General features: G+C 32.7%; 2 protein-coding genes across 2 annotated transcripts in view; one reads left to right on the top strand and one right to left on the bottom strand.

Annotated features, from left to right (window-relative positions):
• The window catches only part of LOC111514550 (sortilin-related receptor), a 36,667-nt gene extending 29,407 nt beyond the window's left edge, over nt 1-7,260 (top strand). Inside the window, exons 13-17 of the mRNA XM_023170842.2 lie at nt 978-1,452; nt 1,503-1,772; nt 3,496-3,712; nt 3,766-4,022; nt 5,899-7,260. Coding sequence (XP_023026610.2) covers nt 978-1,452; nt 1,503-1,772; nt 3,496-3,712; nt 3,766-4,022; nt 5,899-6,603 — 1,924 coding nt within the window. The 3' untranslated portion in view covers nt 6,604-7,260. The remainder of the gene's footprint in view (nt 1-977; nt 1,453-1,502; nt 1,773-3,495; nt 3,713-3,765; nt 4,023-5,898) is intronic.
• Nucleotides 7,261-9,854: 2,594 nt separating this feature from the next.
• On the bottom strand, nt 9,855-17,137 carry LOC111515316 (protein FAM89A). Its single transcript, XM_023171578.2, has 3 exons — nt 16,857-17,137; nt 11,835-12,099; nt 9,855-10,453 (listed from the first exon to the last, which is right to left on the bottom strand). Exons 2-3 carry the CDS (start codon nt 12,090-12,092, stop codon nt 10,193-10,195), a joined length of 519 nt encoding a protein of 172 aa, XP_023027346.2. The 5' UTR covers nt 12,093-12,099; nt 16,857-17,137; the 3' UTR covers nt 9,855-10,192.
• Between the last annotated feature and the right edge of the window lie 110 nt (nt 17,138-17,247).

Below are 17,247 nucleotides of genomic sequence, written 5' to 3'. Positions count from 1 at the left end.
CGAAAGTAGCTAAATCTGGTTGGCTGAGGCATGATTGGGATGTTGTTTTTAACCAAAAGCCATGAATTGTTTTTCCACAATACAATTTCTTTGTATTGCTTCTCGCAAGTGGCGCATAACTTAAAGATAATACTTCTTATTGACCGTACAAACATGTGGCAAGAACTCCTGATGCACTACGCTACGGTAATCAAAGAAAACAGTGAGCACAACCTTGACAACTGATCAAACTTGGCGTGCTTTTTTTAGTCTTGGCTCTCCTGGGCTCTTTCATTGGGACGGCGTCATAACTGTTAACGAATCATGGATATATATGGTTATGGCATCGAAACCAAAGCCCAATCGTCTTGAAGTTATGCGCCGGTTGCCATAAGCAATACAAAGAAAACATTCGATATTGTGGATGCTTGTTTTGTAATTTTTTTGGCACAAGTATATTGTATTTGGAGAACTACTTTGAAAGGGGCAGAATAGAAATTGATGAATAAATAAATATTTTTTGAGAAAAATGAAAATTCACCTTATTTTTCGATCAGATAGCGTATATTTCATTACTCTAACTGCTACTTTGCCTCAATAAGTGTTATCATTAGTGTAGGTATTTTGCTTTACTGTTTTATCACCCTAATCACGACTTCACTGTATACACGTACCTAATTGTTTAAATCTATTTGTATTCAGTATAAGTAAATAGACATATTTTTCTTCAGAAATATGTCTGGGTTTTAGGTGTTAAAAATCAACATAGTTTTAATTTCAACATGATCTCACAGAATTACCACTAGATAGATAGATAGATATCCTTTATTAGTTCTTTGTAATAACTAACATATGTTAGTTTGACGACTTGTGTTAACAAATATTTATGGCACAGATAAACCCGTCTGTCAGTTGAAGGTTACATTATAGAAAACTTTCAACACTAATAGTAGTATGTATAGTGTTATACATAATCTAAGTATTTTTCTTGCTTTCAGAAATACGAACGATACATCTATTTATCTATACTGGCAGATCCAGAGTCACGTAGATGTGGAACTGGAATTCCAACCATCTATTGTGAAAGCCGGTGATGGAAAATGGAAAAATGATAGTTGGACTCAAAGTCGAGAACACCAATTCACAAGTTTGGAACCGTTTACGAAATATAACATGACTGTGTATGTCCGAGTGAAAAACAGCAGTATGGTATTTCCACCTGCAGTATTCCTTGTTTCATGGACACGCGAAGGCGTTCCCAGTGAACCTTGGAATGTTACTGCCAAACAGAGAAATGGTTCACATATTTTGGTTTCGTGGAACGAGCCTCTCAAACCTAGCGGTGTAATTGAATACTATGAAATATATTGGAGTTCCGAAACATCTCTGGAAACAACTTTGAAGCTGACCGGCAATGAAACATCCCATTTACTGTCTACCGACTTTGAACATGGCACAACCTACACGTTTTCGGTGAGCTATTTAGAATACATTAGTGGCTTTTTTAATTCATCGTTTTCCAGGTTGTGGCTTATAACAAAAAATATTCCAGCAATAAATCGGAACCAGTTACATTAGTTTTTGATGGTCACACAAATGTCACTGTCATCAAAAACCTTACCGTAACAGAAGTGGAAGATGTCATTTCTCTTTCTTGGACGTACGATGGTGAAGCTGATGGATATAATGTGGTTACAGCAGCAGAACGTCCTTACCCCAATTTCCCTTCGCGAGTTACAAAAACAAATAATATTACTTTAAGGTTGGCACCTGGTGCAAACTACCGCATTGAGGTAAGAAAATTCAAAATCAGAATTTATAAATATTTTTTGAAAGACATTTTTTCATGGAGGAGTATTGCATATCAATATATAATTCATACTTTCAGCCATCTGTACTGATTGGTTTCAAGTGATTAAATTTTTTTGATCATTGATCTTGATCATTCTTATAGCATAGGTCAGATATTATGTCTGAACAAGTTAAAGCAACTGGTACAATGAATTTTTCAGTGAAACTGGAGAACAGAAATGCATATGAATTAACTGCAATATATGATGAAGATGTTATAAACTACTATGCACCATTTCTTTTCAATTTGTATATGAACGTCGCCAAAAATTATTTCAAACATTGTGATTATTTATGACTTGAACATTTTTGCAACCATAAAATCGAAGGATGATTAAATGCTTCTTCAAGAGTATGTTGATAATCTAGCTCAAGGGTTTCCAAACTACGGCCCGCGACAGCCAATGATTTACTGTCATCGATCTGGCTTCCTTCGCCTTTCCTACGCAGACTAACTCGCAGTTGCGCCGCTAGCCATTTTATATGCAATTATTACTGCCATCTCGAGGTGATGGGAATACACTAGCTAGAACCAGAACTTTCTCGAACCATCGCGGTAATTCCAAATATTTAATTATGCCTAATGCCACCTAGCGGGTAGCTGAAAAAGATAGTACATAGTACCACTACTCGCCACTAGATGTCGTTAAGTGTCACAATACACAATAACAATTGAAATGCAAAAAAGCGAAGTTTGCTTAGGTCACGCACTTTGCGACTATTCTAGTCTAGAAATATAGTTCAGGGCAGAAATGGGCCCTTGGAACAAACTGAAAAAATCATTATGGCCCGAAGGCTTCAAAGTTTGGAGACCCCTGATCTAGCTTAATGATGTGTGGAAAGCATTATATCGATAAGTGCCATTCAATCAGTTCATTCAAGTTCAAACTTTCAGTCTACTTTCATAGGTGTAATTATGGAAAACATTCTTCTTTGTCCGGAATTCTATCAAATGCCAATGAGATCAATATTGATTTTTTTCACATCTCTCAGAGCACTCTTAGATACTATGTGGTATAGATTTATAAGACTATTTTTTTATCACAATTTCATTTTAATTCTCTCTATGTAGGTTAATTTATTAGATACTAGAATAGTTAACTTTCTAAGGTTAATATATTGTATAAAAATTGGGGATTATCCGTTGTTGTAGACGTTATTATAGTCGAATAACTAACATTCATAGTACAAATAACATTTCAGTCAAGTCCTCTAGATTATTAGGCTTTGTAATCAAAATTTGTAAACATTTCTCAGTCCCTTCTATTAAAATGGTTCACTTGGGTCTTATTGTCACTCCCTTGGAAGATGCATCAATTATTTGGTCAGCTTGATATCATGTTCATTCATACTAAAAAAAGTTCGAAATATTTTTTTGGGGTTTTGTGCATATAAAATATATTGTACTAGGGATGTTCCCAATCACTCCAATATTATGAAAGAATTGAAGTCATGAATCTCGAAGGATTGTAAATGACATGATTTATTCACAAATTGATGCACATGCGATTGGCACTTCAGATTGCAGGGGGCGCCGGATTAGACAGGTCCGGGTTACCGCGGGTCTACTGTATAATAAATAGCAAAATATTCAATTATTATACTCTTTTTGGAAATATAATATCTGTCCATTCCATAACTACAATATATCTCATTTGTTTATAGGTGAATGCCTTCAAAAAAGACTTCATTGGCCCATCTGCAGTAATATCTTTAAGAAAATCCGGTAAGGTTCTTCCCGAGGTGAATATAACACAGTCTATTGTGCTGAAAGAAATTGGCACCACTGTTAAACTCAGCTGGGATCGTCCCAAGTATTCGAAAAAAGTCAACTGGGTATATGGAGTTTATTATGGCTTAACATTGGATCAACTGTTTGAAAGTAAGATTGGGACCCGTAATAGAAGGACTGATTGACATTTAATTTTTTTTTAGAACCACAATACACTACCAGTAACCTAACTGCAAGTATCACTAACCTTGACTCCTGTGAGGTGTATATTGTGGCTGTTGGTTTGATTGGGCCGTTAGGATACGGACCACTCTCTAGAAATCTCAAACAGATTACAACTGCGGGACATATTAAAGCCCCACCAAAAAAAATTGTAGTTAGTCCAGATGGAGGTGACCGACTCAGGATGAAGGTGCAGTGGGAGCCGTCATGTCCTTCCACCACGCCAGATTTTTACATAGTGAGTTTTATTTTTGTTAATTTATTTGATACATCTTAGGACGTTTGTTAGTACAGAATAAGAGAGTTGTTATCTATTCCTCTGGTACATAAAACAATGAAAGCATTGTTTCGTGAAATTATAAATGCAAAAGCTGCCTGTTCCTTGTATATCAATCAACATATAACAGTTTCATGAAATGGTTTTGCCTAAAGTTTACAGTAATTTGCAGTTACAACACAATATACAGGATGAACCATTGAAAACGTACCACAAGGCATAACTGCCAGGGAATGAAATTTTCACTAAAATACAGAAACTTTCAAAATCATATATAAGATATACAAGTTTTGACCAAAAAAACCATTGAAAAATATTCAACCCTCTGAACGGGGTGTTATCTCCAAGAGGGTTGAGTGATATCTCAATTGAAAAGGACAATCAAAAGATATTGCACTCTTAGTACACATGTCAGCCCAAAGAAATACAGTCAAGAATTGTAAAATTGTTGTAATGATGGTGCTTAGAGTTGAAAGTAATTTTTTTGTTGTGAATAAGGAGATGATTATTGAAATATGTAACTAACAATTCTTTTCTTTTTACGGTTTTTTTTTCAATATAGCCAAAGCACCCACAATTGCATGAAAAATAGATTGAAAGTTGGGGTTAGGACGTAAATTATACTGTTTCTAAAGTATTTTGAATCAACAGTAAATTCATATAAACCCATTAATATAATGGATCTTAATTCTCTTTATGAATTAAAAATTTGCTGTCTCGTTCATTATATCAAAAATAAAATGAAAATATCAAGTAACTTGATTTTTAACGAAACATGTCATCTTCATAATCATTCTGAGACCTTGAGAAAAAATAAAGTTAATTTTGAAAAAAGTCAATTCATCACGACGGAATCCCCCTAGTAATACCAAAAACTAAATCGATATTTGAATTTATCTGGCAACAATTCCTTGACAATATACTGTTTTTTGTTTTTCTTTTCAGTTTTTATTTAGAAGTTGTTCACATTTATTAGATAAATGTTTAACTACTTTTATAATTCGTAATATGAGTAGGGTTCAATTTCTTGCATTGCTACGGAGTCTATCATGAAATTTCATACAACTATAGAGAGCAATTTTTCCATGATAATGATAATGGTGAAAAGTATTCCTTGTACAATAATTGGATTGAGGCTTCTGATGTTCAAACTGACTTTTATGTTCAAAAAATTATAGGAAACAAAACATGTAAACTTTGCAAGCAAACTTGGATGTTCCACTTATATCTCGGTTGTGTTTACACAGTGATTTTCATAAAGTACTCTTCTTAGTTTTTTACAATTTGTCTGCTATCAAGAACTGCCTGCCCACTACTGAAGATGCCTAACATCTGAAACAGGTGTATACTGGTGGCTCTTAAATTTAAATCAAATTATGGATAATTGAAATAGTATTCATCCATTAAAAAGTTTCCTTCACACGAATGACACGTCCGAAATCAAGACCTCGTTAATACTCTGTTCTTACAAGTTTGGGCATCTGAGTTGTCATTCTGGTTGTTGTTCATGAGAAGGGATAGGTGGTTAACGGAAAAATGGATTTTTTTACTCCATTCGTTATATATGACTGTCCAAGGGTTTCTTAAAGTTACTTCTCTTTTGAATAATTAATATTAAATTCATATCCCACTTGTTGCCATAAAAAATGATATAATTATTTTATAATTTTACAAATAGTTATTTGATTGAGTAGGTATTTATTTATGAAGATCTATTTAAGTATTTTTTGTGTTTTCTAAATTTTTAATGTCGATTTGTATTTATAAATTAATTCATATTTCATGTAATTTAGGTAATGCCATTTCAATTATATATTTCATTTCATTTACTTTCCAGATTGAGATCTATGAAAAATCCACCACCCAAACCTGGCACCGCCGCGTCAGTGGAAACAGTCTTTCTTATCGTGTGTTCAACGTCTCTTATGGCGGAATTTACAATGTTAGGGTAGCCACAGATTATCCAGGTGCTACTTATTCGAAGCCTGTAACATATGAAGCGCCACCTATCTTGCCACCGTTCGAAACTAGCGTGTCTCTAGAAAATAACGGCAGTTATAAAGTCAGCTGGCTAGAGAGAAAACTGCCCAATAACATCGGAAAGTATTTTTATGAAGTTTTAGTGCAAGAAGGTAACAGCTTGAATGAAACGTATGCCCAGAAGTTTGTCGTAGATAAACCCCCTTTCTTCTACACCAACTCCTCTCACCAAACCTATACTTTCGCGGTCAGAATCCGCACGGGAAAAGGTCTACATTCACAAGCTTCCGAGCTGGTTAGCAAGGAGAGCACGTACATAGTGCAGCCAATAAACATGACTGCAGTAATCGTACCAAGTATACTCGTGCTCATAGTATTGATCATGGTCATTGTATTCCTAGTTATAAGAAACCGAAGGCTGCAGAGCAATTTCACTCGATTTTCTAACTCCCACTATGATAGTAGATCTGATGCGGCCACCTTTGATGACCGCACTTTGGAAGATGACGAGAGTCCCCAGATTAGAGGATTTTCAGATGACGAGCCCTTAGTTATAGCATAGTGAATGTATAAAATTGAGGTGCATGGTCTCTCTTCTGCAGGGGTTCGAAGAGGATGACAAACTATATCTGATGATTGTTGTTATGCTGGGGCTTTTTTTATCAAAATTTACAACGGTTTTTTCATTTAGTACAAAAACAAATAGAAGTGGCCATAATTGTTACTTTGTAAAAAAACCTCAGAAAAGTTTTTGCACCAATTTCAAGTACAGGGTGTGTAATATCTTGTTGAAGTATGTTGTTTCTTGCCTACTTCATCCGTTTCAGAATTATTGATGTGCTCGATACTCTTCCAATTTCATAAAAATTGAATAATTTCACTTTCAAATATTGTAACAAGTGGTTGATATAAACTTTCGCTCAATAATGAAGTAAATTCCAACTGAAAACACGAAGTTATTTTTTTAATCTTTCATTTAAGGATGTTGATTGAATGAAAGTTCAGTATGTTTGTTTAGAAAGAGATCATTCAATTCCTCGCTGTATATTCATTATTGTAAATGTGATATTCATATTTTATCTACTGATGTAGTGTGCTGTTACCAAAGTATTCCTAATGTTTTGGGATTGTCTGTCCCTTTGCATATATTTATTTTTAGGTTTTATGGAAGAAATGTTGAATCAGCTGATTTCGGGTGGAAATAAATATTCATTACAAATTTAGGTGTTTTATTGAAGCAGTCGAAGAGGACAGTGGTTGTATCCGTACCTAAAAAATATTTTGAATAAAATTCGACTACACTAAATTCTTGTCAGAAAATCACTGTTTCCATATCTAATATCCATTTATTTCATCATCCCTGAAAAACATTCTTACGGTTCTTACATAATATCAACAGATGAATGGTTATGGTATTTCTCAATATAGAAATCTAAAAAATATCCGTTAAAATCGTTTGAAGTACAAACTGAGTATTAAAAAAGTCCGAGGGAAAAATATACCCGACCTTGTAATGCATTGTGCCCCCCCTCATAAAGGAAGGTTTTATGCAGTAATAAGTGGCAATTATTAGGTGAAAGTTGTATCAGCATATAGGTAAGAAAGAATATGAACTTTCATTTATTATGGTTATTGTGTTTTTACTAAAAATATGATTGTATAAAGAATTGATTCAAAGTCATTCGAAACTTTACTGCATTTTCAAATTATCATTTCAATCATAACAAAAAATGATGAAAACTCATGATGCTGCATATTTTAGATTGAACATTGACTGAATACTGGAAGAAAATATATATCTAAAATAATTTCAATATTTTTTTTGGTGAAATTTGTCTTAACGAAACGTTAAGTTAAAATCACTAGTTTTTGAAATCATTCATTGGAGAAATCAAACGAATTATATGGATTTTTTTATCGTAATAATATGAATTTCTGGAACATAATAAATGTTGCCAGCATTTATGATGATAATTAAACCATTTTCACACTAACACGGTATAGGAGTAAACACAAGTAAGTTCACTCTCCGCCATATTTGGGTCAAGATTTCCCATCTCGAATTTCATGTGCAACCGACTGAATCTGATGGGTTTACCAAGCGAGTCAAGTTGAGGCATGGAATATTATTACAGACTGAGTCGTTGTAAGTGGTAGTTTTGTATTTGTGAAAAATTCGTGGGTTGCTGTAATTTGCAGGGTGATATCAGCATTAAGTTTTTTTGATTTCCATTCGAATGTGTTTTTCTAGTATTCATTATGTAGGATTGAAGGAATGAACATATAACGAAAATCATAAAATAAATTAAAAAACTAATTAATACAGTTTATTATATGATTTTCACTAAAATACTGAATGGTGAAAATCATACAATAAACTGTATTAATTAGTTTTTTAATATGGATTTTCATCAAGTATCGGCCAGTTCTATTCAATTATAAAATAAATTGTGATAGACTATATATGTGCAGGCTTTTTTTATGAAATTAATTTGATGAAATTGAAATTTACTAATAGTATATGCCACACAAGTAATGATATAAAATGACAAAACCATGGAAGTTCCACTGGAAATACATAAAGGAAAATAATTGTTGAATCACATTTTTTGATTTAGCTGGTATGTATCTGTATGAAAAATATTACTTCCACTGAAATCTCTGCAAAACCAAAATATCAAATGTATATTCAAATAACCTTTTTTGGAGACTACTGTTGCATACTTTTTTACCAATTCATCCACATCAATACTGGATATAAAAATTATTCTGATTGAAGCTGTTAGGCAATTATCAAAAATTGGATTAAGAGTTAGGGGTAGGTATCATTTCAGATTTAGGTTTTAATTTTTATACACTTGCCAGAAAAGATGTCAGTGTCTATAGAGCAGCCATATTTCTTTGTTGATGAGGGAAAACTATTTTACTTTTTTAATACTCCTCATCTGCTGAAATGTAGCAGTGATACAGAAGCCAAATAGTTTGGAAATTTATATATGCCTCCAGACTCATTTTAACAAAGTATCATTCATCTAGAGAGACATAATATCCTTATCATTTTTATAATTTATGTGCCACTGATTGCATAGGAACCAGTTCAAAACAATGTTTTTAAAAATCAACATTTCCTTAGGATTATTTATTTTCTCTTTTCACAAGGGTAAGAATTCATTATACTTTGAAATTTGCTAATAGAAATTTAAAAACAAATGTTTAAAAAAAATCAAAAACTCATCAAGTGTTTTTGTTTTAGTGTGGGAAAAGTTTTTTCTTCATATTCATTTTACGCCAAATGTTCCAGTTTTACCTACAAACTGATAGTTATTAATTTTCATCAGTAACAAGTCAGTGTATTCATAAATTTTCAATCTTAGTCGATGAGTGAATATAATTAGCTACTAAATATGGAAATTCACAACTACTTCTAGAAAACTATCCAGCCCTTATACATACAAGCTGACATATATTATTAGTAACAAATGTCAGGTGTAAATTTAATAATGTCAATTTTCTGAAAATGTTCACAAACTGATATTTAATTATTCTAAGATGTTACTTAACTCTTTGGGTCAGATCTGTCCTACACTGATGAGAGGTAATACTTCGCAACCGGTTTGTAGGTGATCTACTTGAATAATTTCGGCTTGGTCCTGCTGCTGGATGATAGAGAAACATCTGCGAGACTAACCTCTGTGAGATATCTTGCATAAATATCTGTCAAATGTCCAGTGTGGTATTACGGGGAAGTAGTTGTTTTCCGGCTAATATCAGAACCTAGTATGTAGATAGTTGGGAGAGATTAATGTTTCCAAATTTTATTTTGAAGTATTTATTTTTTTATCACTAGAGTAGATATCTGAACACTAATTTTTTTTAAACTTTTCCGCACCTAAGGCTAATTACCTATTCATAATATCATCAGAAAATGATAAACACTTTATTCGATTCTGAGATTGTTTTTTCAGTGTCCAAGCTAACATGAAAAAGAAATTTGGAAAATATATAGAGGCATTGTAAAAACATAACAATGGAAATATTATTATATGGTACTTGAAGGAGACTGTAAATGACTTTTACAAGATGGTAACAACTATTCTTTATTTCGAGACATTGAAGGTCATAGAATCCCTTCATATAATCCTTCATTTGATCTATCCAACACTTGATGTATTCGATGAAACACTTTGTCGGTGTTCTGGATGTGTCACTACAGTTCTAAAATTCAAAGAAGTTGTTGATAGGTAAAATTCATCAGCATCTACTTCTTCTCCGGAGGAGGGTGTGGGAGAAATTGATGGAGGTGAAAGAACACGATCTTCTTGTTCTTGTAGAATATTGCGGAATTCTTGAATTGACTCGTTCAGAGTCCATAGCTGGGAGAGGACAGTAAGGTCGAGTTGTCGAAGATTGAACTATAACGTAAGTAAAAGACATCTTTAGCAAATAATGGAATTTTGGGTTTGGGTTAATATTGTTATAAACCATTGACTGATTCAACTATTGGTGTTGTTATTCAAAGTCAAAGATTGGGTTCAATTATGCTTCTTTTTAATCATTGTCACCTATAAGTGATATTGTATAAAAACATGGTGCCTTCTGAAGATTACAAGAATTTAGAGTGTGTTGAAATGCTGTAAAACTGAAGCAACTAACAATATTCAGTGCATAAATTGTGGTGAATTGTTTCACTATAGTTGTGTTAAAGTGAAAAAACATGAATTTGTCATTGAAAAGTTTTTGATTTGCTTTGGAAGGGGCAATAAACATCCTAATCTCAGCAATATTTCAAATGAGCAGTGAGAAATACACTCAAAATTCTTCTCGGAAGAATAATTCAAGAATTGGAAGATAAATTTAGAATATAACAACTGTTTGCTTTAAAAAAATTGTGATTTATTGAAAAAAAAACATGACATCAGTAACGAAAGTTGATGAGGGTCAATTTCTAACAACAACAACAAGCAAAAAACAGATAAATACAATAAGAAGAACTGTAATTCCTTCAAGTAATTGAATATAAACCTACACGAAATAGAAGCTGCCATAAATAATGCAGTGATGCAAAATAAAACGAACGAATTACAAAATCACATTGACTCAGTTGATGGGTGGAAGTCACAAAAAAGATCGCGTTTTTCTCATCGGTGGTTATAGCGAAGATACAGCCTCAAAATTAGTGACTTTATTTGTAACAAGATTGAATCCAAGTACAACGCTGGATCAAATTAAAAAGTTACTTTGTCCTAGATTTCTTGGAGTAGAATATGAACCCCATGGCAGCGTGAAGTGTCACCGACTGGAGCATTAATATCTTTTTACAGAAGAAGAGGATGCCGCAGCAAAACTCCATAACATAATTTTCAAAGAAATGAGTTGAAGGGTATTCTCAATTTTTCATAGAACCATTTGTACATACTTATAATTTTGCTATCAATAACAAAATTTTTCCCAAAGAGGAGTTACAATGCAGAGTTTCAAGAAGACAGACAGGCATACTATTGAGAACTACCTCTAGGTAGTACTAAATTTAGCAATTTTCAACATGACTTCCTTTAACATACATCCACAGTAATGAATCTGTGCGTTTTTTCTGAGCCTACATCCATTGTAATATTAAATGAAGAGCGAATAGACGTTATCTACCCTGATTGATATTCAACAAATATTAAAGAAGTAAATAATTGAAGTCATCTTTTATAAAAAAATTAACAATGTTTTTGTTATTAAAAATCTATTTTGATCCCGGGAACTTGTAAAATAACATCTCAGTTCTCAGGATTGCCAACACCTTACCATTTCTTGTCCAAGAATAGCCAGCTTCGTATCAAGACTGGTTGACTTTCTTGTAGAGCTGCCAGCAGAAGACATTCGAAAACTCGGCTCTGGACTGCCACCAACTTTTATGTGAGACGAATATCCTGTTGGCTGTTTGATGCCAGTACCTGGACGAATTGAACTGCTCCTCAATGGCGTTGGGGGAGTTGGAGTTGCTTCTGATATCATGAAGCTGCTTAGACTTTTCGGCAGTGGAGGAAGACCGTGCAGCGACATCTTTCACCTAGAAGAAAAAATTAAATAGGACCATTTGAAATATTGGATTGAAAAAAATATTTGAAAAGGCAATAGCCTTATATCACAATGAAATACTTCAGAAATTTAAAATAAAATTTCTAACTATTTTCCAGTAGAGAAAGGTTGTTTCGTTTTTTTCTGAGTTACATTAATACTAAAATATTCAGGTACACATATACTATTGTTACTTGCAGAAAGTTAATAACACTATCCATGATAATAATTATATCATTTTCACTAGTACATCAAACTATTCTATAACTGTATAACAGTAGGTAAGTACAAAACTTAATTAGATACTTACATTAATAATTCTGGTAAACAGGTAGATTTTGCCCAAAAGTTTGTAGAGTTGTCCCCTTTAGGAAACAACTATGATTTCAACATGGACTACAACATATTACAAACAAAAATTAAGGACAAAAATTAAACCTGCTAGAATCTCTGGAAATCAACCGATGCAAACATTCAAATTTTCTTTTGAATGACCAACAAGGTGTTATTTACTCATCATTGTTGCACGTACTTATAAATTACTTGTTTTCCTAGAAGTAATATTGCATTATAAATGTTTTTTTAAAATCTATCTGTTTTGCCAGAATTATTCATTTATCTAATCAAGTTTTGGCAAAAAATGCCTTTGCTCAACATACTCATAAATTAAAGAATGTAAAGTTTCACGGCCGGAAATAACTGTATGAAAGCTATTTTCCGGATTTTTGGCCGTGGTCTGCAGATTTTTATGTCTGACGTTCCGTCTTCTACTGCGGTAAAGTTATCAAAGGCGATGTGGTATATTCTCTTAATTAATGAATTAATTAACAACTCGAGCATTGCGACCGTTATGATCGATTTTGATAATGTCTACCGCAGTAGTAAAAGAAACGTTAGACATAAAAACCTGCAGACCACGGCCAGAAAAACTCGAAAAATAGCTTTCACACGCAAATTTCATAAATTACCTGTTTTCTTAGAGGAAGAAATATTGCAATAATTTTTTTATAATCTACCTGGTTTGGCAGAATTATTTATTTATCTAATTAAGTTTTGTAATTACCCATTATATGAAAGACATTGTAGAATATTCTGATGTTCCAGCCCAACTGATGAAGCTACCTTGTAACGAAATTTACTGTGAACATTGTATAGGTAATTGATTGTCCGAAGTTTCCGGGTTAATTAGATGTGGTCCGAAGTTTCACCTGCTAGTGCTAGTTCAAAAACGACGGGTATATACCATGATCTAGTATATAATTAACATCCTAGATATATCAAAGAAAATGTATTGTTTGTTACATTCTCTCGCCGACCAATATATAAGTTGTTTGCTCGATAAAATTTAATGAATCCATTTTAAAATTCATAATCACAACTTAAGCCCTTTACTTCAATTATACTCATAAATATCGCCACTGTTCGCCGTCGCTTGTGACCTGGCCTCTAGTTTGATCTTCGAACTATTCAGCCTAATCTCCGCAATAAACCCCATAGATATACTCTGTACCATTGGCGTATGTAAACGTACGTGACATAACACTGTCCGCCTTTTCAAGTTACTACATTTGGAGTAACTCGTTTATTTCATTCTGATTAATCCAACTGGGAGGATCATTGTAGGGAGCTAGTCTTTTTACATAGACGACAAGAGGTTAGGTCTGTGCAGAACTAGCTGGATATAATAAACAAAGTCGTTCATCTTTTTGGTCACCAATTAAAGAGCTTCCATCTTCTGTACAACTTGGGTTAGTTCCCTCTTTTCTTCTGCAACCAGTCCTAGTTTGAAGTACGTTTATTCCACTTTTCTTGTTGTCATTATCTGGTTTGACTCAATAGCACGTCTGAGTGATATATTATTCACTCAAAGCTTGAAATAAATAAAATGATTGGTAGCTTGGTGAAGATTTGTTTAATAAATTGAAATACCATAATCAAATTTATACATTTATTGACAGCGGATTGATGTAACAAAAAATAATAGTCTATGGCTTATCTTCAGGATTTCCCGCCACTGGAGGTGACGAGCTATCAGAGCTTTCATATGTTGACTTATTTTTCAAAAGAAATGCAGCTAAAGCCGCGATGGGTTCTGGTGGGCGTTCTTTCGCCAAATATGAGAGAGCATTCATCAAAACCGGTACAACTGTCTGATCAAGGTATTGTCGTGTTGGCAAAGATGACAAATCAGCACGGTTGTTTTTTTTCAAAAGATTTTCTTGGTTTTCCATTTTTGAGGCGACCTGTAAATAAATTTTATGTTACTATATTCTCAGTTGAGATATTTATAAATGAAAAAAAGACAGATCGAACAGCCTCTTATTTGAGAAGGTAAATTCCAAATAATGTATCTTGTTTAAGACCTCTAAAATCAAAAACATTACTCAAATTAGGGGTTGTATTTGTTCAATGTCAGTTGCTGAAGCTGACAATAAATGAGCTGAATGCCACAAAAATTGAAAATGTTTATATATCATTGCTATAAAACAAACAAATAATTTAAAATATGTAAAGAAAGAGTATGTCAACACGATTCAAGTCAGATTACGAGTCAAATGCCCGTCATGCTAAGATAACAAATGTATATATTCGAGAAGAATCAATTTGTTAATTTCATTATCAAGATTTTTATACATTTTTAGATTTATATACAATCATTTGTGGTTGATTCTTTTTTCCTTCATTTGACATTGTATACGATATTGTATCTCTTATGGTCCGTTTTCATGATTTATTTTGCAAGTTGGAATGTAATAACAAAATAATAACATTGCTCCCAAGATTCTTGTTATTGGATACTTATTTGAAAGTGATTAAATAATTTAATAAAACATGTACTAAGAGGAATTGTGACATGATTTAAGAACAAAAAAATCGAAGAAAAAATGCAGGAAGAACAGGAAAAGAAATACAAGCAGGAATTTAAAATTAAAGCACTGGACGAAAAATCTAGAGACAATAATCTTGCAGATTGGAAAATGTACATGAAATTGAAACGTGAACAGTTGCTATGACAACTAAAGCACCAGAAAGTACAAGGAGCAACTAATAAATTTATATTATTATGTTATAATAAAATTTGGTTGACAGGAAGTTTGGTACAAAGTTCAAAATTTCAAAAAAACCATTCGATTCCTCTCCACCTTTGAGAGATATTTATGAAACACAGTAAGAACTAACATTGGGTATTCATTGGACCTAAAGATTCTACCAACTTATATATGGATAGTAAAACTTTACAAACTTATCTTTGCAACATTTCACAATACACAATTCTCAGACTATGATCTTTAAGCATCTTTTTTTGGGATAACACTAGGGTCTTCTATGATGGAGAGATTGATTACAAGATATGAGTAATAGGCTTTTAGAGTACTGATCAATAAAACATATGGAAGGTAATGCGTCTATTATTATGAACAAATTAATTAAAAATATGAAAGAAAACCGTAATACCCTTGGAGAAATGTATAGTATAGTGAGTAAGTGTGTAGTAGGACCTAATTAATAAATATAAAAGTGAAATATAACTGCAGAACTTATAGATTAACATACGAAACAGCCCAAACACTCATCGATGAGACTAATAAAAATGAATGAGTTTGCAATCTTTAATACCTTGCAGGCAACTAATAGGGCACCGTGTGACTTTACAACCTTCCTTAGAGACTACTAGTGATGTTGACGGTCTCTTTCAAATGAGTATCAACTGGCATATAGTTCCAGACCCAGCCACTAGACTGGGCAAACTTTATGAGCAACTTATGCACTTGCCCTGCCTTTCATTATTTGATCAAAGTTTTCAACTCAATCTCGAGTGTATATTATCGCTTTCTATATTATCAATTATTTAGGTATATTATCTATATTACAAATGACTAGGCACTTTATGTGTACACCCTCAATGTAGGAAAGCTTCTTGAAATAATTCATAAATATGAATTCACCATTGCTTGCCTTAGTTTTTTTTAAGATTAGAGTTCAGTTATCTTGACCATTCTTGCCCAATCCTCCCATTTCATGCAACGAGCCTGCAACTTTGATCTTCATTGAAAATAGTTCATGAATAAGTTGAGTAAGAAAACCTATCTAAATTTTCTCATCCCACATACTTGAAAATTTCTATCACTATAGCATTACTAATAATTTTTGTTTGATTGAAGCAATAACTTGGAATGTAGAGATCAGAATGAGATTTGTTTTTTGAATTAAATATTTCAGTGTCAGATATGCAAAATTTTTTTGGTCAAATTAAAGGATGGTTCATTGTTACTACTCATTGTTACTATTCATTTTTACAAACTGCTGTGAACAATGTAGGATTATATTTATTTTCAAAAATCCTTATTTCAGGGATTATAAATTGAAATAAACCAATAATTTTTTGATTTTCTGGTGGATTCATCTGAATTTTCATTTATTACCCTCTTGAATTTTTTGACACTTATTTGAGAGAAATATTGTTACTGACTCAATTGTGGTTCAATTAAAGTGAAATACATTTTTCAACTCTACTCCACAACAATCATCACCTAAGAATGTTATGTTCTTCGCGCACAACTTGAACAAATTGTACGATGAACTACTTATTGGAATAAAGTTTGGTTAACTACAGATCCAAGTTTTACATTAGTAAAAAAAATGTAAATTTTGAATTCAAGCCCTCAATGTTTCTGAGTATGACAAATATCATGATGGTGATTTTCTAGAAGTTCATTATTAATTAAAAAAAAATTGTTAAATACTTACCTATTCTTTTAGTTCTGGCAACTGAATATAATTCTAAATATTGTTTATTGTTTTGTTACAAAGCTGTCAAAAGCTCAGTGGTCTCTCACTTATGATACGTCAACTGTCAGTTTTGATGCGACACTTGACAGTTCTGATGCGTAAACTGTCGGTCAAAATGTAACATTTCATTACTAAAGGCGTTTTCTTGCGCTCATGAATTCAAAAGATATTCGTCTGTGATTCGTGTGCGAAACGAAGAAGGCACATTTACTATGATTTGAAACCTACAAAATTTGACATTCTGTTACGTCAATTGTTATTTTCTGCTTTATTTCAATAGTTATAGTTTATAATAAATTGCTGAAAACTTGTTATCAAATACATTATAAGGATGTACAAAACAAAGCTG

This window comes from Leptinotarsa decemlineata, unplaced genomic scaffold, assembly GCF_025532065.1.
Source record: "Leptinotarsa decemlineata unplaced genomic scaffold, Ldec_3_MD MMD2_tig00026328_RagTag_RagTag, whole genome shotgun sequence".
Lineage (NCBI taxonomy): Eukaryota > Metazoa > Arthropoda > Insecta > Coleoptera > Chrysomelidae > Leptinotarsa > Leptinotarsa decemlineata.
Note: the sequence above shows the minus strand (reverse complement) of the source record. Positions and strands in the feature narration are given on the sequence as shown.

What these genes read in the sequence shown, in the direction of transcription:
- LOC111515316 (XM_023171578.2), bottom strand. Translation starts at nt 12,092, where the DNA reads ATGTCGCTGCACGGTCTTCCTCCACTGCCGAAAAGTCTAAGCAGCTTC. An exon ending in CTATTCTTGGACAAGAAATG is followed by an intron (nt 10,454 to 11,834) that starts GTAAGGTGTTGG and finishes CTTACGTTATAG; the next exon opens with TTCAATCTTCGACAACTCGA.